This window comes from Ciconia boyciana, chromosome 24 (assembly GCF_034638445.1).
Source record: "Ciconia boyciana chromosome 24, ASM3463844v1, whole genome shotgun sequence".
Classification (NCBI taxonomy): domain Eukaryota; kingdom Metazoa; phylum Chordata; class Aves; order Ciconiiformes; family Ciconiidae; genus Ciconia; species Ciconia boyciana.
In genome coordinates, this window is record NC_132957.1 from 4,075,620 (window position 1) to 4,097,396 (window position 21,777).

The window sequence follows — 21,777 nt, forward strand, 5'->3', positions numbered from 1 at the left end:
ATGAGCTCCTTGCTTGCTGTTGATGAGCAAAGAATCAGCTCCATTTGAAGCTAGTGTGAACAAAGAATTGTAGGGTTGGGAGGGTGGTGAAGAGACAAACGGGCCTCGATTATCTCCTGGGCTGCAGCTCCACTACAGTGCACCACAGGCAAAGAGGGATGCTCCCTTACGGTGACCCCTGGTGACCCTATCACAGAGAGCACAGGAATTACAGCAAAACATGCTTTGGCTTGGCCCTCCTGAGCTGGTGGTCAAAAGTCAGGCAACACCAGTGTAACTGAAGAGAATGTGGTCAGAGCTCCCCAAGAAACACCAGAATCCAGGCAGGGCAATCAGTGCAGTGCAAACCTAGCTTAAAAATTATCTTTGGCAATTGCTTTTTAGACAATTGAGAGAATTTTGCAGGGGACGAGTACTTATGTTTCTGTGCTCCCCCCTTCCCACCCAGGCATTCCGACCTAGCTGGCTCATTTCACAATTGCTTTCAGCTTTTGGAAGAGAAAAAAAGCTCCCCTCAAAAAAGAAAAAAAGCACCTTAGGACACATGAATGTTAACAAATGGTCAATATCAACTTCTGGCCTAAAAGATTAATCCATAGGTAACAAGTACTGCAAGTTCAGATAGCCTTTATGATATGAAACCACAAGTTCAGATAGAAGATAAATCTACATTGATACAAGTTACAGAGGGAGAACACTATTAATTCTAGGTTATAAACAAAACAAAACAAAAAAAACAAACAAGAAGAGATCAATAACCTGAATAAAAAGTGCCCTTAAGTTGTTTAGGACTCCAAGCAGATTCAGAGCATGTGACTGCCAGAAAATAAGTGGAAAATACAAAATAAGTGGTGTCACATCTGTTTATCTCCTGCTCCAGTGATTCTGCAGTTCTTTGTTGTTGTTGTTTGTACAGTGTTAAATAAGACAGCTTCTAATATCTGTGGCTATTTCAAGGTGGAGGAGGCTAAAACACTTCTGCAAAGAGCCAAAACAGAACCACTTAGAAAGAACCTTCAGGAAAATCAAGATAGAAAAATCTCAGTTCAAAACAGTTTAAAACCCTTTCCCGGAGAGGCTGAGCTGCTTTATCTAACACTTGTTCTACCATTTGTACAAAGAATTACACAAGTGTTCAATTTAAGGAAAAGAATGGCCAGAATGCTCAAATCACTGCCTATGAGTCTTCTGAAACAATAAGTGCACATCCCCAAGCATTTTCTTGTTTTGTACATGCAGTTGGCCTTTAGCTCCAGGACTCCCACTTCGTCGTAGGCTTGCTGTATAGATAATGACTGCCACCTGCAGCAGCGAGGATGAACTACTTCCCCAGAAGATTTAGAGCCTTTAACTGCGATCACAGCAAGCAGAACCTTTCTCCGCCACCCTTCTTCAGGGAAGAGAACTAATAGCATTCCACTTCACTTTATAGTGAAAATTCGTATTGCTGTCTGTTGCTTAAGTAACATTTGGGTGGGTATATATATATACACACTCGTATCTCAATGGTAGAAAGTCACTTGACTGAAGAGGACAGGTTTAATTTAAAAGTATTTATTAAAAAAAATTTTGTTTTAGACCAGCAATGAGGTCTACCATCAAGAAATCCTAGGAAAGACATTCTGACTTGTGTATGTGCGGAGACAGAATTATCAAGACACTATAAACTTGATTTTCATTTCATTCCTCTCCTCTCATATTTAAGAAGACCCTCTTAACTTTCTGAGTCTCAGAATGACACGCTTACGATAAGCAGGTTAAAGGCATGAGGACACACATCCTAGCAATTATGCAAACCTAAGAAAAACAGTTGTTTGACCAGCAGTTTCATCATACAGGAGCCCTTCTATCGAGATCTCCATCCACCAAAACCAGACTACTCATTTGCAGCTAACCTATGACTTGACTGCTTAGCAAAGTTCCCCATCCAGTGGCCAACTTTGTAGGTGCAGCTCATGTTCTGGACCCAGAGCACGGCCCTCCTGTGTGCAGCACTCATGGACTCGATGGCAGCACACCCAGGTAAGCTACTAGGTGCAGTTCATCTAACATGTTTGAGGAAGAAGAAATAACAGATGAGTATCTTGAAACAACTCATTTCTCTCTTACTGGCTCATGGATAAGTTGCTGTGAAAAAAATGACACTGATATTGCATACAAGGACAGTCTTAATAGTTCGTTATATATTGACTTCTCATCCAGTGCACATCTTACTGATCCAGTTACTATAGCTTAATTTACTCCTCATTTTTAATAAAAGGAGACAAGAATCTAGTTAGACCCTTAGTAATACCAGGAGTAAAGCCTGAATAGCACTTCAAGGTATACAAGGAGAATGCTCCAAGTATTTTTTGAGCAGGCCAAAAAGCTTTACAGACACAGCTTAAGCCAGAAACGTAACACTAAGCAGACAATACAAAGCAAAGCTTTTGAAAAACCAGCACAGAAAGGTTCCACAGGTAAAAAAATACAGGATACAGCATGCCTGTTAGAGAGAAATGCATTCCACGTACAAAAACGGAAAGTACGTTGAAAAAAACCTGCCACATCTGGTGTGTATGTTCATAACAGAGCACTCTCTCTCTCAGGCACTTACTCAGTAGTTAGGTTTGAGGTTTCTCTCCACATTCACACTCTTCTGGCCTCAGCACTTCGGGTGCCAGTAGGTCATGGCTTGCCATTGGGACTGGTTAGTGCCTCTAAGTCCATCACTGCTCTATTGTGTAGTATTAGCCCTATGTAAGCCCAGATGGAAACAAAAGCTCTGTAGGGGATCAGTGAAGATATTCAAATATGAAGGCTATTGATATAGCAGTGGAAAATAATCTTTATTATTAAAAAAAAGTCCTTAAAGAAAAGATGTCAGGTTAATACAAAAGCGTTTATGATTTTAATAATTTGTTTTCAACACAATTAGGCAACAAGTTACCAAAACTTTTCACTTGTTACAAGTGACCAGGCTCCTTCCAACCATCAGCCTCATTACTTGCTACCCACATAGCCTTTCCTCTCAGCAAATCCAGAAATAAGGGACAATTAGGAGTTCCTCCAGAATTTGTTCACCGAGTGACCAATGACCATCCTGTACATTCCTACAGAGTCTCCTGATGAGATCAGCAAATGCACAGTACCACGTACACAATTCCACATCTATATTCAGACATGTTGCCCTCTACAGAACACTACTTTGGAAAGAGATGCAAATCACTGCACTTGAAGCCAGTTCCAAGAAAGTAAACCAAGAAGTTTAAGAATGCATAGGTCATATTTGCTAAGAATAACATTTCTTAATATTTACCTTTCAGTATTGTCAAGGCAGAAAGCGATGCAAAAGGTGTCACAGAAATTCATGTTAAAAAAAAAAAAAGATGTCTCCTTATGGGACAGCATGCAGAAGAAAACTCTGTTTCTTATATTAGTAAGCATGCATGCTGCTGGTTTCATATTCTGGTATAACTGAAAGTTTGGACAAGTCCTATGTTCATACAAGAAGTAAAAGGATAACAAGTCTGCTGGCATTGAGTTAGTACCCACCCATTAGTAAAACAATACACAAACTTAGTTGAAGTACCAGCGTTTCACAACATCTAGTCCATGATTCTCTTCACATATTCTTTGGTTATGCAGAGAAACTTCTTTACTAACTTCAAACGACAGGTTCTGCGCTTGTGTGAAGCTCCTGGAACAAATTAAGCAAGCTAAATCAGTTACTCTGGAAGGTAACAACTTCTGCTTAACCCCAAAGGCTATGCACCTGGACATTCACATCATTCTACTACCGTGCAGCCACCAGAAGAAAAAAAATGTAAAATGTGAATTTTCTTCCCAAAGGCTAGAATTTGGAGGAGAGGAAGGGCAGTTTGCAGGAGGGGGAGATGCCTCCGCATAAAACAAGAGGGCTTTATGGTCTATCAATCTTCAAAGATTTTAGCTGTAATCTCTTCTGGGGAAATGAAGGAAGGAAAGGAAATTTATCATGTTTTATCTCTTCCTCATGCTCTCAGTGATATCTTGTATTTGTTGAGACAATACTCGAGGAAAAAACCTTTCCTGTGTTCCTTGTAGCTCCTAAAGGATGATGTATTTGTCTGGTTATTATTTAAGACATAGTGCTTCCAGTTCACTTTCCTGTCTCTTGGAGTTCTCCACTCTCTTATGTATTTGCACTTCACCAGGGCTATTCTTGCTCACTGAAATTCTCAGCTAAAGTGTCAGCAAATGGCACACTAAAGTAGTTCACTCAGAACACACAAACAAAAAACCCCAAGCATACTTACACTGACTGTAGGTAGGGTAGGGACAGAAATACAGATGTCTGCTACAAACAATTAAACTTAGTGCTACTATCCCCTCAATTAATCCTCCTCCAATATACATTCTGGATATATTCTGGAGAGATCTATAGATTTTCCTCTGAATATTTAGCCAATGAGTCTTTTAATCTCATTGTTGTAAATACCTTTGAAGCTCTTTATCCAGTTTCTGAGACACTTCTTTAAGCTCTTTCAGTACACTAAATGCTTTTGCACTTTCTTCCGAGTAGCTTGGCATAACTTCTGCCAGAAGTTCCTGCGTGATAGTTAACTGCTTCCGCAGTTCATCTACAATATGAGATGTTAAAATATTATTCAAAAACACATGCAGTGGCATCAGTTAATACAAGATTACTTAATAGCTGGAGTAACCACAGAGACAGGTGAACTAGATGATGGAAAACTACTGTTTGTTCAGCTTTCACAAACACGCCATGAGAAAACTGTGAAAACCAAATTATTTTTAGCTATGAAGGCTAACACCAGCAACAGGCTATTAAAATTGCTAATCAAGCTCTCATTTAGAGTATCTCCAAGATTTTTACAAGACAAATGCAAGAGAAAAAACAGGTTTTAAACATCCAAAATTCCCTGGCCAGGTACATATATTGCTATTGGCATGTACGGACAACATGATGTTTATCCAGTCCTTTCCTTCAGCATTCACAAACCAAAAATATGTATTTATTTCCTTTCAAGCCTTCTTACAAGAATTCTAAGTTCTTCAATAAACCTCTTCCATTTCTTTAAAGTGTAAGAAAGATTATTTTAAATGGTTTAAGAATCTCGTTTCTTGCAGACCAGCAGTTTAAAAATGTAACTTTTTGTTCAGGCTTCAATACAAAACACAAGTTCTAATTTATTAAACATTCTCTGATTCAAGACATCACACAATATATTTAAGCTCTAGTTCTACAGGAAACATGAGCAAGTCTACCCATGTGACTTTATCCCTCAAACACAGAAACAAGAAGAGATCACAGTATTTCTGTAACTCTACAACTTGCTTACCCACTAAGAACAAGGAAGGACGAGGAATGCCATGAATATAGTCAAAAGATACAGAAACTTGCTGAAGGAAGTGTATATGAAGACTGCCCTAGTTTAGAAAGTTAATTTTTTTCCTGCTGCAAGGTAAAAACTTGTTCAAGTACAGTGTAGTGGTTAAACAGAGACCAGAATTATTCATAGCAAAACATGTGACTAATGTTGCAGCCCAGTGTCCATACAAGCTCTAAGAGCACGCAAAATTCCTCCAGTGGCCACAGATAGATCTAGTAATAACAATGTAAGAATTTTAGCATACCAAAAAAACACTATTTCTGAAGTAAATTTAATGAATCAAATTTTCATACCAAGGTATGTTAGCATATCTCCTTCTATGTGGATATTCTTTATGGGTAATTCATGTCTAGTGGCATCCAGGGAAACTGCAAAGCTTTTATATTGCTCTTTAAACTGTTCACAAATAGGAACAAGGGGAGAAAGTACTTCCATCTGAAAAAGACACACGATGAACCAACACTTCTTCAAAAGCAGCCATTTTGTTACTACAGACCTGGCTCAATACAGAAAAATAATTTATAAAAACCCCCAAATCCCACTCTGAAATGCTCATTGACAGAGGAATTCAAGAAGTTTGTGGTATGATACTCCTATCATGCGGTTTAATAGGTTTTCCTCTACTGCCTCAAAATGCCTAGGCCAATACCAGATTCCTTGTTACTGTAGCTCAGAGGTATTGGCAACATAGCAGGCAAAGTGTTTTATATTTGATACTTGACTGTAGTTAACAGTGTATTCTCCAAAAGACAAAAGTCTTGTTTAATTTTTGCAGTGTCTATTTGTTAAAAGCAAACATAGGTTCAGTTTTGAAAATTAATTATTCAAAAATTAATTATTCATTAGAAACTTGCCTTCTTACAACCACGCCAGATCTACTGCTGTCTAACATATGAAAATAGGACAAATAAAGAACAGAAGATGTTCGCTTCTCATCTAAGGGTTAGCATTTCAACTCCAGCCATAACTGTAATTGCCTAACTGCAGGATGTTCACATGGTTTTAAGATACTTGCATCTCCTGTGCATCAACTGTAAAATGCTCTGGCAACCAGTGTGCTATTGCTGCCCCTTGCCTAATAGCTCTAACTTCTCCTTCCTGCCTATCCACAAGGGACAACAAAAAAGTAACAAAAAAGTGACAAAAGCATTTGCTCAGGTTACTAGAGAGCACTACATGCCACAACAGGAAGTAGATACTTATTTTGTTTAAGATGCATAAAATTGTACCCCAGCAGGCCACAGAAGCAGAGAAATCTTCTCTGGATAAAGGACTGCTTCATAAGTGAGCTTGTTTAAATATAGGAGAAGCATAAATTGTAATAAAGCCTACCTGTTTGTCTAATGCATCGTCAAGTTTCTGCTCTCTCTCTTTGAGTAGAATTTCACGCTTCAACTCGCAGAGCTTCTCCTGTTGTCTCTCCTTTTCTTCACACAACATTAACAAGTTTTTTTCTGCTTTTTTCTCCAGCTCGGCAAGATTTTTTCCTGCCTATTACATCAAAAAAATATTCACAACTAACGTAATGCTACATCTAAGTAATTAACGTATTCTGAATAAACAAATGTAAACCTGAGACCAGGTCAAAGAGCTTCAATTAATGAATCAGAGACCTCATGCAATAAGCATAGTACATCATAGTTAAAGCCCCCTCCATCTTCTTCCCCCACCCCCGCTAATATTTTTTGCAAAGGAAAAACCTACATATACAGCACTGAGTGAACAAAGAACAAAGTAATTGCCTCAACCTTGAACTCCAAACACCCCCACTCATGGTTTTCCCAGAACTTCTGCATACCCCTACTTCATGAGGAACCAGCACCAGCTTAATAAGCTGGCACTGAATTCACTCTAAGAGAGTTTTCAAAGCAAGTCATACAGTTTTACAACCATAAACATATAAAGTCACAAAAATGTAACTTTTACAGATCAGAAAGCATAGACAAGAAATTAAACAATTCCTCAATATCAAGTTCTTCTATCTGAAACAGCAAATACTTGACTGACTCTTACCTTTACTCGTAGGTAAGTTAAAAGCAGTGTCTGAGATTCCAGCTCTTCCATCAGAGCATCAGAATCAATTCCCTTCAGAAAAGAAAAGAATATACTAGATCAGTTTGGGTGTTTGCACAATTATTTTTTGAATGTTCAAATTAGTGAAAGTCCAATTCGTGCCCGGAATCATCATCATCACAACAGTCAGCTCAATGAAAAAAGTTCGAGTTTTTAAACAATGCATGTTAATTAAATATACCTCTCTGTTCTTTGTTCCACCACTTTTTATAACATTTTCAGCAGATTTTCCTAACGCTGGTAGAGAGCTTGAAGCTTCAGTGCTACGATGAATGAGATTCCTAAATAAGGCATTTCAAATTAGTTTGAATCAGTATTAGTTTTCTGAGCAAAAATGTCAGAAAATATTTAAAGGTAAAGTAATATAATTAAAAAGTATGGACAGGAATACAAAAAGAATCAACTTGAGGAGATGCTACAATTGGAGCAGATTCTTTACCACAAGAAATGTAAGCAAAAATTCCGTGAGGGTCAAGACATCCGATAAACAAAACAAACATCACTAGCAGTAGAACAGACTTATCCTCTGACTTCCGCCAGAAGGGTTTAGATCATCCCAGGACCTCAAAGTTGTTATCAAGATTAAAGATAAACAGAAAATCTTCATTTCACACATTTCAAAATAAATATGCTTAACAAACGAAAGCAGTGAGACTCACCGCTTTTTTTGTTTTTGGACGTGTCCCTGCATCTCCTTTGCAAGCAGAGTTTGAGCCAGGATTCTTTTTGCGGACAGTTTTATCTGTATCACAACAGAAAAGTTATTGCTCTCTTCTACCAAAGCACAGAGGGTGGGTCAACATATCATCAGGTTCTTCAAATGCAAAGATAATTTCAAAATTATTATGTGTACCAGTAAAGATGACTTGTGCTCTATTTCTGGCTCTGATGATACTCATGAGAAGACATGGATCACATGAGCATTTAGCTTTAAGTGACAGTTACAGATAGATGTGATACAGTTTTCAGAAGGGCTGATAATCTAACACCCATCTGTTATAGGAATAAAGACTTAAGAGTACTTTGGTTTTTAATATTTGATCTTAAAAAAAAAGAACAGAACACCCAAAAGATACTAAAAATCGAGAGGTTAATTTAAACCCTGAAGGTCTCAATACCTCTGCTTAAAGACACTTGAAATAACATTCACCTTATTTAACGAAATCCTTTTGTGAATATAGTAGAATACAAGGGTTACTTATCACCAAGTTACAACACATATGTTAAAATAATAAACCAAGAAATTGAGTATGAGTGGAAGCTTACCATTAATAGCTGAAAGATCAAGGTCCGGTCGACTACTTTTATCTTCATCTAATAAAGTAGACTGCAAGTCACCTTTCTCAAAACTACTCTGATTTAATGAGCTAGGGACAACACCTGTAGAAAGAAGTTGTTATAAAACTAAAAGAATTAGAACAGATTCTGCACAAGTTCACAATTATATATGCTTTCACTAATATGCGGCAACCTTACACAAACTTTTACACATTTACTTTATATACACCATTTGCATACTCCCTAACTTACCTAAAGATAAGGTAGTTCAGAAAGTGATGCTCTTAAACATTTCACAGTTCAACACCACCATTCAGATGTGAAAAGGGAATAATGTTATTTCTTCAGGATTTTCAAGTCAAGTTAAGGTCTTAACAGAAAATTCTTTCGCAATTCTTGCAAAAGAAATAACAATGGACTGTTTTGCAGGCAGGGATTTTCAGTCATTTATACTGGGTTTATTAAAAAGATTAAAGAAAAAAAGCAGGGCAATGGTGAGGACATAGTAAGAAAATAGTTCAAAGCCTCGTGCAGAAGGCAAGAGTTATGCTTATTTTAGACAACCCAATGACTCAATTCCAGATTAGTTCTCTATCAGAATGTCCAGAAAAGAGTTTAATGCGCTTCAGTTTACACCTTTCAATCCCACATCAAGTTTCTTAATTCCCTTTGTATACAGATAATAACTGGCAGTGATGTAAGTAACACAAAATATCACCTCTTAACAACGTTTTAGAGTTGTTAAGAGTTCCACAAGTTGGAAATACAAATTCGCAAAAGAAGAGCTTTTAAATTCTGGTAAAACCTACCGGCAGAAGTTTTACATTTCTGGGGAAGAACTGATCTTGTTTTAGTTGCAGAAGATGGTTTAGCAGTAGACGTTGAAAAGGAATTCGCTGAAGTATCCTGACAATCAAGAAACGGAAAAGACTGAACATAAGCAGTAATCATCATCAGCAATATATCTTACCTCCGACTTTAATGCTGACAACAACCAGCTACAATCCCAGGGCGTCTTGGTGCTCTGCAAGTCACCTGAGGACAGTCCCAAGTTCACATCCCAGTCTGCATCTAGTAATACACCACGACTCCTTCATAACCCCAGCAGAGTCATTTTTCGCATAGGTCCCGTTTCCACAAGTCCGAGCCGCCCCTCACACCATTTCTATCCTTTACTGAGAGACCCTCGAGCCCGGCAGCGAGGTGTCCAAGTACCTTCTTGGCGTCTTTCTTATCGTACTGCAGGTAGCGAGACTTCACGATTCTTCCTCCTGAAGAAGAAGCAAAGAGAGCTCAGCCGGGCCCGCCGCCGCGCTTCCCGCCTCAGCGACCCGCCGCGCCTCAGTCAGAGCGGGCTCCCCCCTCATCCCATGGCTACCTTTCCGCTTATTCTTAGACACTTCTCCGCTCGCCACCGCAGTACCGGAGTCTCTCGCCAGCGCGGACATCCTGCAAAGACAGAGCGGGAGATGACAACGGCAGCAGACGACGAGCGAGGAGACGGGCGGCGAGACGCTCCCCCTCTCTCACCCTCCCGCTGCCTCAGCCGCCATCCCGTTCGAACCGCCGCGCAGGCGCAGCACCGCCCCTGAGCTCCAGGGGACGGAGTCCGCGCGCCCCCCGGCGGCGCGGAGGAATGAAACAAGCCGTCACCGCCGGCCCACTCGGGGCCGACACCGCACGGGCCGGGGCCCCTCCCGAAGGGCCGTGGCTTCGGGGGAACGCTTGCCACCCGGGCTGCGCCTGCAGATAACTGCTACGCTCCCCTCAGCGCCAGGGTAAAGCAAGACATAAGGGCCTGGCAATGCCTACGGCATGGCTGACCCCAAACGTTGTTCTTTCCCCAGGCTTTTGGTGGGAGGGAGCCGCTCTGCCGCTTCAGCTGGTGAACCTCAAGAAGGCTTCGCTAAGGATCTTCTGCCCTAATGCCCTAACAAATCGCTGGAGGAAGGCAGTGAGCACCAGCAACACCGCCGCCTCCGCAGCAGGAGACCTCACAGCGCCGGGACGCGACGCTCCCAGCCGAGGGCGGCACTGGGGTTCTTTGGTTTTGACAGGAATCCACCCACTCCCGCTCCGCGCCGCAGGGCCCTGCCTTAGAAAGCACCTGGCTCCCCACGAGCACCCGTTCCCAAGCTGTGTCGGGAACCGCAGGCGGGGGCGAGCACAGGCCGCCGCAACCCCGGGCGACGCTTCGCGCCTCCCACCCCGGCGACGCGCACGGCCCCGCCGCAGGGTGGAGGCGGGCGGGGGAGCGCATGCGCAGTGCGCGCGCGGCACTGAATGGGCGCCGCCCTGCCTCCCCCTACCCGGAAGTGGCGAGCGGCGCCTCGGCGGGGCCTGTGGCGGGCGGCGGTGCTGGTCGCCAGCGCTTCACCCACCGGCTGAGGTAAACGGCGGCGAAGCGCGGTCCTGTGTCCGTGATGGGCGCCCGCTCTCCTTCCTTCCTCCCTTTCCTCCTCTATGAGCGACCGAACTCTGTGGTAGTGGCGCCTCAGAGGGATCGAGTCTCATATCGAGCCGGGTCGGCGTTGCTCACCGAGCCCCACGGCTGGTGTAGCGAGGCACTGTGGGGCGAGCGGGGGAGTTCGAGGCGGGCGGGAGTAGGGGTCTGGCGGGCGGGAGCAGGGGTCTGGCGGGCGGGAGCGATAGGGCTCCGCCGCTTCCCTCAGGAGCCTGGGGGCCTAGAGCCGTTCCTCAGGCGCGCCCCTCGGGACGGCCGGGGCGGTGGGCGCTGGAGCGGGGCGCTGCTCGGGGTCGGAATGAGGCGCAGGCTGAAGTTGGGGTGTGCCTGGCTTCTGGGCGGCTGCGTGGGCTTGTAACGGACGGGATGGCAGATGTGTTGCTGCTGACTTGTTTTGCATCTGATGCGCCTAAAGAGCTGGACATGCCCTAAGGGACGGAACATGCCTCACCGCCCGTCTGCATCTCCCGTCTGTCAGGCGATGTGCAGGGGGAAGATCTTGCCGTTGATCAGGGCATGATGTTAACTTCCATCTCCTGCTTACTGATCTTTCAACCACGCAGCGTTCTGCTTTTTCATATGATGTCTCTAAGTCTCGGTATCAACAGCCTGTAACCTTTCGTACAAATATCTCGGCATCTTTCAAAAAATTCCTTAAAACTCTCTGGGTTCTTTTGTTTCTTTGTTTTATTTTTGGGCAACTCTTGACAATATCAGTGCTGCTACAGCACTGAGGTCGTGCTTTATCGTGGTGACCATCATTGCCTAATTGATACATGCCTCTAGCTGTTTGTATCTTGGTAGTGCTGTGTCTTTTTGGTAAGTTTGGTTTTGCAATTTCTGGAAAGTAAAACTTATGCAAACTGGGAACATCTTTTTGTTACATGTTTGTAGACTAAAAATAGCAGAGTACTGTCCATATTCGTGACTATTGTGACCATACAGTTGATATAGGTATGCATGATCCTAATGAAGATGACTTCCCAGTATAATTTTTAGCCTTGTTTTCTATTACTCTGTAAGTATTTTGGCAAAATTCTTACCCAGCTTTATTTGTAAGTCCTGTTTGTGAAAAGTGAGAAGTACTTTGGATGCAAATGAGTTCAGTATTCTTTGATTGCACCTTCTGGAAATGGCAGCGTAGCAAAGGGCTGGAGATTATATCAGGCTTCTGGCAAATGCAATTAGCCTTTCAAAGATGTCATCAGCATCCTCCCACGTTACTCCTAGAGGTGAATTAGTATTGGTTTGTCTACCTAGGTGTTTGCAAATAAGAGTTTGTCATGGGTCATTAGAAGCACTCTGATTTCAGGTCTGTTAGCTGGAATAAGTGGCTGAAGTACTTGCCCTAAAGTAACATTGTGAGGTAACCCTGCATTCCGGTTTAGTATATTGGTGTCACACCCATCAAGTTTTAGTAAGCCTTTGGTGTCTTTGACTTGGAATCTTGTCAGGAACAAATCCGTTTAATGTAGGGGAAGCAATATGGGGAACTTCTAACGCATATGTATAGTCATGTTAGCTTCAAGATTCATTGTGGCTCTTCTTAGAAAAGAGTTAATCTTGATTATTTTTGTCTTTGAACTAATAGTGAGATTCTCTACCTGCTCTACATTTAACGTCCAGTAACATTGTCTGTGTTTTTCAGGATGATGCATCTGAGGCCATTTCCTTAATCATTACTGTTATTAGCATAAAACTCAGGAGTTACTGCAGTAATGTGATGGAACTGTTTTTGTAGAACTGTACAATTTGGGTTGTTTGGGGTTTGGTGGTGGTGGGGTTTTTTTGTCTCCCTACTTGAACGTTTGTCTCAACAAAAAGCTTTTTCAGTAGTTGAGTGTTGTAGTTTCTGCAGTGACAGGGCAGCTGTCTGTGCAAATGGATAGTCTAATCAGAGTGGGAAGACTCTTAGGTCTGTATTTTTCTGTGGAACCTAAAACGCTTATAGAACTGAATAATTTAGGAAGAGTAAACGCAGCTGATGAAAACTTTAAATGAAGTTCACCTAGAAAGTAATGCTTTGTACAGACTAAGTTTTCTGACAAATAATGATTCAAATGTTATTGAATAATCCTGAGTATGAATAACTGTTTGACTCATATGCACATAGTTCAATGTTACTTAAGCTAAATACGGCCTTTCCTCAGCTAGGTGGTCAAATACCATGATTCGCAATTGGGCGTTTAAAAAGGAAAAATTCCGAAAAGATGCAACAGTATTGGCTATCTCAACAGTCAAGGAAAAGAGTGAAAAAATATGATTCAGCAAAAAGTTTGTGGTTCAGTACTTTTTTGTGAATTTGAAGGCTGAAGGTGTTTATTAATCACATTTCTAAGAAACAAGATGCACTTATTCTAATATCAAGAAGTAAAGTCTGAGATACTGATAAGGATCTTTTTTTTTTTCAGTAGGTGGGTATTTTAATAGGTGATCTGCCTTCTGAAAGGACTAGGAGTGTCTTTATTTCAGAAAATGAACATTCAGAGGTTTTGTCTCTAGTATATCACGTTTTCCTGATGTATCAAGTGACTTAAGTGTGGCTTGCAGAGTTGCTTTTATCTAGGCTTTATTGTGTTGTTTGTATCTGATTACCAAATGAAACTCAATGCGGATCTGAGAAAAATATGTTCTCCCTTTAAAGACCAACAATGTTTAACAATAAAAGTGTTTTTAAAGGTATTTTTGACATGTGTACATTCTGCTGATGACCCCCCCCAACTTAAAGTTTCTTAAGAAAATTTCTTATCAGTGTAAATGCAGCATTAGACCAGTGAAATTTTTACTTCCTTTGTTGACAGCTGTAATGCTATTAAGGATAAAGTTAAGAAAACTACAAAAGGTGGTAGAATAGTCTCCAAGGTTCTTTTGGCTTATGTTCTTTGCCTCTAACACTCTGTTGTTTTGCCTTCATTCCCTGTTTTCTCAACAGGGCCACATTTTCATTTCCTCTGAATCATACTCAAGCATACATCTGTAACTTTGACATCACACTTTTTGTAATGTAATAACATGTTATAGACCTCTAATGTCACTGTAAGCCTGATAAGGTATCCTTGTCTTGAGGTTAAATTATGCATGTGAGTCATTAAGAGGAAGTAGAGGTCTGCATCTTTGGTGGTTTGAGGGCATAGATTGGGATCAGGGTCTCAGGGGCCATAGGGAGTAGAGAGAAGGTAACTGAGAAGGAACGGCCTGTAATGAAGGTAATTTCTTTGACTTTTTCCTGTATTACATTGCATTACTTGCATTGCAGTCCAGCTTCTTTGTTAGGCAGTCTGTGGCAGTAACTTCTCTGGCAGGGTTGATTACAAAGAGTAGTAACAAATGTGTTGTAAATTTGTGTGCTCCATTCAGAACTACTCCTTTTGGAGCAGAAAAAGCCAAGAGCTTTTAGTTAAAGAAAACTGAGGATCTAAAGTTGTTCAGTCCAGCAGAATTTTTTAAGACTAAGAAAAATATTGAAGTGTTATTAGAATGCTAAGCAATTTTCAGGTAGTCTACAAATGTCTGGAATACTGGGGAAAAAATTAAAATTACTTCTGCTCGGCTAACAGCAACTGTATGTCCTTATGACATGAGGTAAGACAAGGGTTGAGGCCTTTGCCCTACCTATAATGCACAGTTAATTGTGGAAACTTTAGGGTGTCTTTGTAGCCTATTTTGTTGGAAAATCCTTGCTTTGGAAATCAAGGATAAGTAATAGCTGGATATTTTTGAAATTGCTAAATGTTTTCAATTTGATCAGAGGGGTCTCTTTGGGGATGGTCATTGACGATTCTGGTATTCAAGAATATTAGAGGTCAAGTACTCATGATAGGTTTCTACTTTTCTGTTGAAAATTACTTGATGAAGAATGGGAAAAGCTTGAATCTTTCAGTTTGAGGAATACAGACTGGAAATGTACATGAAAATGTGAAGAACTGGAATATTTTGAAGTTCATCCTCAACAATTTTGCTGTAATGGTAGCTTTCCCTTTTTAGCTTCACTGTGATTCATTGACTAAATATGTGGCTTCAAATTATGGCCTTATTTAAACTAAACAGATACCCTACGCTGATTGGGGCAAAGTTCTCTCCTAGAATTTTACTGCGTGGTATTAAGTGGACAATGTTGGCTTTAATGCATATTAAAAAATTAATTGGCTTAATGAAAACTTGAAAATACCGTCAAAATTACCATATAGAATTGGAATTTTTGGTTTTCTATTTCTATTAACATTGTCTGAGCAAAAAGTAAAATTACAGATTGATGATAAATTATGTAGCCTACTGTGTTTCTTCTACGAAGTATTGAAGTAGCTACCTGAAATGTTGCCCTACTCAGTGAATTAAGTGGCAAGTATAATCAATCCTCCAGTGGTGGACTAAATAGTGCTGCCCCATGTTCACTTAGGTTATTGTTTGGTAAGCCCAGTGGGTTTTTATTTTTTTATAAGCAAATGAAAGTACTAATTGATCGGTAATATAAAAATAAATATGGCATTAGACTGTTGCCTTATAAGCTCATTATGTTAGTGCTATTAACAAATACACTGTAGAACTTGCAAAGGATGGGGTAGGGGAAAGTAACAAAATCCTGAAAAGAGATTTTAGGCTGGTTAGACTTGCTTCCGTTTTTCTAGACCTGTTGGAATTATCCTTCTAGGATAGTTGAGTAAAGGTGGCCTGTAACTGGCACCTTATACTTAAATTTGCCTAGCACTATTTCAGATTTATTTCTCTTCAATCTCACTTGAAATAAGTACCATTAAATTGTGTGTGTTATACTGGCACAATGAAACCACTGTCTCAAGGGTGCAAGTCGTATATCACTATATCCTTTAAAGCACTAATCCCATGCAGCTGTTGCCCCACTCATGCCCGCAGAATTAGTACAGTCTAATGTTTTGAATAAAAGGTTAGAATCAAAAGCTTTGCATGTCTAACTTTTTTGACTTTTTTGTCTTGCCCAGCTTGCCTAACTCTGTCGTTGCATCTGTAGAAGGGGACTATGGTGAAAAATAATGCTTTACTGTGTTTTGCAGATGCTGATGACTGTCCTTAGTAAATTTTAAGTGCTGTGAAGATGTATACTTGTGCTACAAAAGGCTTGTGAAAAGTAAAACATTTTAAGGAAAACAGGAAGGAGTCTGAATGTGAAGTCTAAAATTAGTTGATGTGCGCCTAATGCCAGCTTCTGTCTCCCACTTATTAAATTCTCTAACACACAGCTTTGTTTTTTCCCATGCATTGGAAAGGGGCTTCTTATAAGAAAGGGTATTGAAAGAAATTGAGGTAACTTTGCAGAATTTCCACCTACAGAAAGAACTCAGCAGTGGTGATTAGGCTGCTCTTTTCCTGAGTTTGTTGTTTTGCATGCTGACCGGTATGGTTTCATTATTACCTTCTACTCTTGTATTTCTCCTTTTTCTGCACCTGAATTCAGGCTTATGATTCCTTGATGAGCCAAATTACATTGAATAAATTTAAATTGCTTAAAAATTTTCTAAATAATTAGAGATCATAAAATTAGAAGGAATCATTGTAATCATCTGTTCAGACCACTCTTGACATAAATGAGAGGGTGGTACCTAATTAATTTTTCTAAGTAAGAGGCACATCTGTAGCTGGGGACTGGCTGACTTTCTAAAAAGAACTTTAGCAATCAGGCCTCATCGTTAGTGTCAGTTAAGTTTTTGCAGCATAGGGTAGCCTTCTGGTAACATTTATGTCTCATGTTAGTCTGAGTTTGTCTAGCTTTGAATTCCAGCCACTGGCTTGTGTTATAGCTTTGTCCTCCAGACTGGTGATTGTTACCAAACTCTAGTTCCCCATGCAAGGACTTAAACTGATATCAGTCTCCTTCATGTGTTTCTCATAGACAAAGCTTCTAGAGTATTTTGCTGTAAGGGGGTATTTTCTAACAGATTTTGTTGTCGCTATTATTCTTATCTTAGTTTCTTAATTGAATTTTGGATATATTCTAGATGCAGTGATGGTCACGTACCTTCTGATTACAAGGGTAATATGGCTGCCTAACTAAATATTCATTTGATGTGTATCTGGGAATTACATTCACTGTCATGCTTGTGGTGTTAGAATACCATGTTTAAATGATTACCCACTATGTTTTTCAAGCCTATTTCAGGATAGCTCCCATTCCATCCCTCTGGTATGGTTTGTTTCTTGGATAAATTTGAAGTTATATATCTATGAACTAAGCTGAAATCTGGTTTCTTGCTCTTATGTTACTGAACTATGTAACTGACTTGGCTTTTTGATTGCTTACTGCCTCTCAATCTCTCTATGATATGTTCTTTATCAGTAGCTCTTTTCTTTCTTTTAGAAGCATCATGAAAATGTTTAATTTGATGCCAGGAATCCAGCTTCACTAGAATCTAATCTTCCAGTTGCTTGATGATACCCTGTCCTTACTTGAATACTGGGACTCATTAGGTAACCAAGTTATAATCTGTTCAGTGTACGCTGTTTTGCTTTTATGTTCTAATTTGTTGTTTGAAACATTGTTTAGTATGAAGCCAGAGGTATACAAAAGTCTGTCTCTTTTAGAGCAGCATTATCATCAAATGAATTTGATATCCTTTCTAAGAAAATTCACAAGTAGTTGGAGAGCAGCAGGTTTTCCTCAAACCTCTCTTTGTAACGACTAGATATTCTCATTCTGATTCTCGGATGGAAGAATTTAAGCATCATGTTATTTCTTCTGGGACTCATGTAGTGCATTTTCAGGTAAATAAACTGTAGGTAACAAAAGCAGAATTGGTTAAAAGGAATTAACAGTAATTGGGTGCTACTCTTCCTTAAGTGACTTTTAGAATTTAAATTTTTTTTCTTCTTAAAGCCTCGTAATCAATATTAAGTGATTCAAAGTAGCATATCAGTTTTAAGTTGTTGAGTGAAAGAGCAGTCTTAAAGCTCAATGCTGTTGAAAGCCAGCAAGTAGTGTCTGGATTTCCTGTCTGGTTAAAATGGCACAGTGTTATGCTGACTGTCTTTCTATTTACTGCTGATGTGACTGTGCGTTGAAATTGTGTTTCGGAAAGTTCTTTCTACTGTAGATTATCTTCCAAATAATTCTTATAGAGTGATGGATGCCTGCTTGAACTTCTGTCAAGTTGCATGATGACTGCATAATTTAGAAATCTGTTTGTAGCATAAATACATTAAGGCTGATGTCTGCGTGTCACTTTGTCAGAAATATCTCTTCTTCAGGATGGGGGGACTTTCTCTTTCTAGTTTTTCAGGCATACACACCTGAGCAGACACTACCAGCTATTGCATTGCTGCTTACTGTAATTGGCCTGGGCTTTTCACCGGTAGAGAAGAGGCCGTCTGTGTTCCGGTTTCCTCTTTGGAGAGTGTGAGATGGGAGTCTTGAGCAATGTACCAGATATATCTTAGTAGCTGACATGAGATGAAGTTAGGAAATGTCTATCAGTAAAGTCAGAGGTCAGCACCTAGGTTCAGCTCTTCTGTGTGGCCAAAAAGTTGGTGCCACGTTTTTTAGGGTGCTGTTTTGGCAAAAATGCTTACTGAGGGGACTTCCTCTATCATATCAGACTGTGTGTCTGAAACTAATTGCTGGGGGAAAAAAAAAGGAAGTCTGCACAAGACCATCTCCCATGAACTGGCTGGCTAACTTGAGGGAAAATGGTCACTGTTGTTCTTTTTTTCTGTCTGTGCTCCAGCTTCATCTTCCCCATGAGCAGCTGTCTACTGTAGATTCTTCTATGTGTTAAGGTGTTTGAGCTTCTATAGATTAAGAATGCTTTACACTTGCATAATTACTTCAAAGGTACTTCAGACTTATTAGCTACTAGTCAGTCATAATTACAGGAAATGGAGAGGGGACTTTGAGCTCACTGGTCCATCCTCCTGTATGACCAAGTTCTTGCAATAAGCTCTTCTTAATGAATGAAGAATGAAGTTTAATGGGGTAAAAAAAACATTCTTGGAGGGATCATCCAGCTTGACCAGAGATGTGCTGTGGTTTGTCTTGCTGTCTGTGGCTTTCTCAGCCCTCTTTTTGATGAGTAGCCACTAAAAATTATCTAGCTTGCATAACAGTGTCTTCTGTAAGCTTACTATTCAGAGTTCCCTTAAAGCACAGCTCTACTCTGAGGCTGTTCATGAGGCAGAACTGTGTCATATGTTTCTGTGAAGTGATTCATTACTTGCAGTGGAAGTGGCAGCTAAATGCTTCCAACTCTACTGATTTTAATTTGAAATGATTGCTCTCTGTGGCCTTATGCAAGTTCCTGTGCAGTTGTTTAGTGGCAAAAAGCAACTTCATTGGCATTTCTCTGCCTTTTTTTTTATATATTCAGCATGTAAGTGTATAATTGGAACACTTTGTTCTTGAAACAAAAATTGAACTGATATTCTGGGTATGAAGTTTTACAGACTGTTAAAACAAAGGGGGAACTTAATTATCCTTCTCCTTTCACTACCCACTGATAAGCTAATAAACTGTTGAACTAAAGCAATGTAAGCAAACCTGGTCCTGGTGATCTGGGTGTACTGAACTGCAGTTGAGAGAAAAATCACCAGCAAAGGCACAGAATGTTACTTAGTCTAGGGGCTTTTAGACTTGGCAGTAAGGAGGAAGTTGACTTCCGTGAAGTTGATGTTAAGTTGAAGTTAGATTGCTGGCCTGCATCAGGGATGAAAGGAGGAAAAAGCAATCAGAATGAATGGTTTTTGGAGACTCATGCATGAGGTTCCTGAAAAACCAAGTGAAGAAGGAGTTGATGTGATAGATACAAAGGCTTGTGAATGAAGTGGGTTATTTGGGATCTTGTTAGCTGAACTGAAAAGTAGTTGCAATAAGACTAATTTTACTTTGTTGCCTAAAATGGAAGATAAAAAGCATGTTCAAACCTTTCTGTAGCAAGGATGTGGTTCACTCAAGTGAAATTAGCGGTCCCTTGTCTAGGTAAATTGTGCATGTTTAAGAAATCACTGTGGTGTGCAGGGTTAGAAAGCGTTGACAGCAATATTTGCACTGGTCAGCTATAGACACGGTTTCCTTAAAGTTGAGTGGGGGTAAATACTGTAGGTATCTTGTACCTTTCATGAAAAGAGGTCAGCTGAGGGAAACAAAAAAAATGTGTGGATCTCAATGTCAGAACTGTCTTCCTCCCTGAAGCTATGCGCTGCTCCTTCTGCTATAGTTCATGGCTGCTCTAAACTGTCACTGCTGATTTAAGAAGTGATCAAACCCTGTTTCTACCCCAAGCTGCTTGTGCAGCTTTTAAGGGAGGGTTTATGTGGGAGGATGAATAAATGTTTGTGTAGCCATACAGTGAACCAGGTCAGGGAAGTTATCTGGGTTAAAACTAACCTGGGGAAACAAGGAAGTTTTAGTTTGAACTTTTATCTCCATTCAGCTTGCTTTGTGGCTGTATGAATGCTTGTGCTGCCATAACAGGGAGGAAGGGATGGCATGGGAATAGAAGGAAAAGTGAAAAGAGGATAGATATTGTGACAGCTATTCACTCCATGGGATAGGCTAAGCAGACTGTTTGAAATAATCACTGATGTGCATAAATAGTGCGTTTGTTCTTTAATAATTTGACTATTTAATAACTTTATTCTCATCCTCCAGAAAATAATACCTTACCCTAATACTTCTTGTACACATTTTTTAACACCTGACTTTTTTTTTTTTTTTTTTTAGACGATGGGCACTGCATATTAAGCAGGGGTGGAAGACTGAAGCCCATTTGGGGACAGAATGAGTTTAAAAGATGCTGACAGTGCAGTTTGCCAGGCAAAGGCAGCCTATAATCTCCATATTTACCCCCAGCTCTCAACAGAAAGTGCTCCCTGCTGCAAAGTGACAGCAACCAAGGACAGCACGTCTTCAGATGTCATCAAGGATGTGATTAATATCTTGAATTTGGATGTCTCGAAACATTATGTGCTTGTGGAAGTGAAAGAATCAGGTGGTGAAGAATGGGTACTTGATATAAATGATTCTCCTGTTCATAGGGTTTTACTTTGGCCTCGTCGTGCTCAGGATGAGCATCCACAAAAGGATGGGTACTACTTTCTTTTGCAAGAAAGGAACTCTGATGGGACCATCAAATATGTCCAGATGCAATTGCTTTCCAAGGAGACAGATGCTCGGCGATTGGTTGAAAGGGGTTTTCTTCCGTGGCATCAGGAGGACTTTGATGACTTGTGCAATCTCCCCAACTTAACGGAGACAACGCTCCTAGAGAATCTCAAATGCCGCTTTCTAAAACACAAAATTTATACTTATGCAGGAAGTATTCTGATTGCAATTAACCCCTTCAAGTTCCTGCCCATTTATAATCCTAAATATGTCAAGATGTATGAGAATCATCAGCTTGGGAAGTTGGAGCCTCATATTTTTGCCATTGCTGATGTGGCTTATCACACAATGCTTAAAAAGCATGTTAACCAGTGCATAGTTATATCAGGTGAAAGCGGGTCTGGGAAAACTCAAAGCACAAACTTCTTAATTCACTGCCTCACAGCGCTGAGCCAGAAAGGGTACGCAAGTGGTGTGGAGAGAACTATTCTAGGAGCTGGACCAGTTCTGGAGGTAAATTTATG

General features: G+C 40.4%; 2 protein-coding genes across 15 annotated transcripts in view; one reads left to right on the forward strand and one right to left on the reverse strand.

The window, feature by feature from the left end:
• Window positions 1-759: 759 nt before the first annotated feature.
• Window positions 760-11,126, reverse strand: HAUS8 (HAUS augmin like complex subunit 8). Of its 8 annotated transcripts, none has more exons than XM_072845543.1 (12): window positions 10,257-10,300; window positions 10,105-10,175; window positions 9,942-9,997; window positions 9,536-9,632; window positions 8,715-8,828; window positions 8,108-8,190; window positions 7,389-7,460; window positions 6,708-6,866; window positions 5,669-5,810; window positions 4,460-4,601; window positions 3,535-3,679; window positions 760-2,045 (listed from the first exon to the last, which is right to left on the reverse strand). In XM_072845543.1, the coding sequence occupies exons 1-11, from the start codon at window positions 10,277-10,279 to the stop codon at window positions 3,559-3,561; spliced, it is 1,080 nt and encodes a 359-aa protein (XP_072701644.1). In that variant the 5' UTR covers window positions 10,280-10,300; the 3' UTR covers window positions 760-2,045; window positions 3,535-3,558. The 8 variants fall into 8 exon arrangements, with proteins under 8 accessions (XP_072701644.1, XP_072701646.1, XP_072701645.1 ...); XM_072845545.1 differs by lacking the exon at window positions 760-2,045 and adding an exon at window positions 2,069-2,764; XM_072845544.1 differs by lacking the exon at window positions 760-2,045 and adding an exon at window positions 2,716-2,735.
• Window positions 10,795-21,777, forward strand: part of MYO9B (myosin IXB) — a 45,959-nt gene continuing 34,976 nt past the window's right edge. For 2 of the 7 annotated variants that reach the window (XM_072845530.1, XM_072845536.1), the window contains exons 1-2: window positions 10,796-11,115; window positions 20,873-21,766. In XM_072845530.1, coding sequence (XP_072701631.1) covers window positions 20,930-21,766 — 837 coding nt within the window. In that variant the 5' untranslated portion in view covers window positions 10,796-11,115; window positions 20,873-20,929. Of the gene's footprint in view, window positions 11,116-17,518; window positions 17,629-20,872; window positions 21,767-21,777 lie in introns of all 7 variants that reach the window. The other 5 variants (XM_072845533.1, XM_072845532.1, XM_072845531.1 and 2 more) reach the window with 4 other exon arrangements.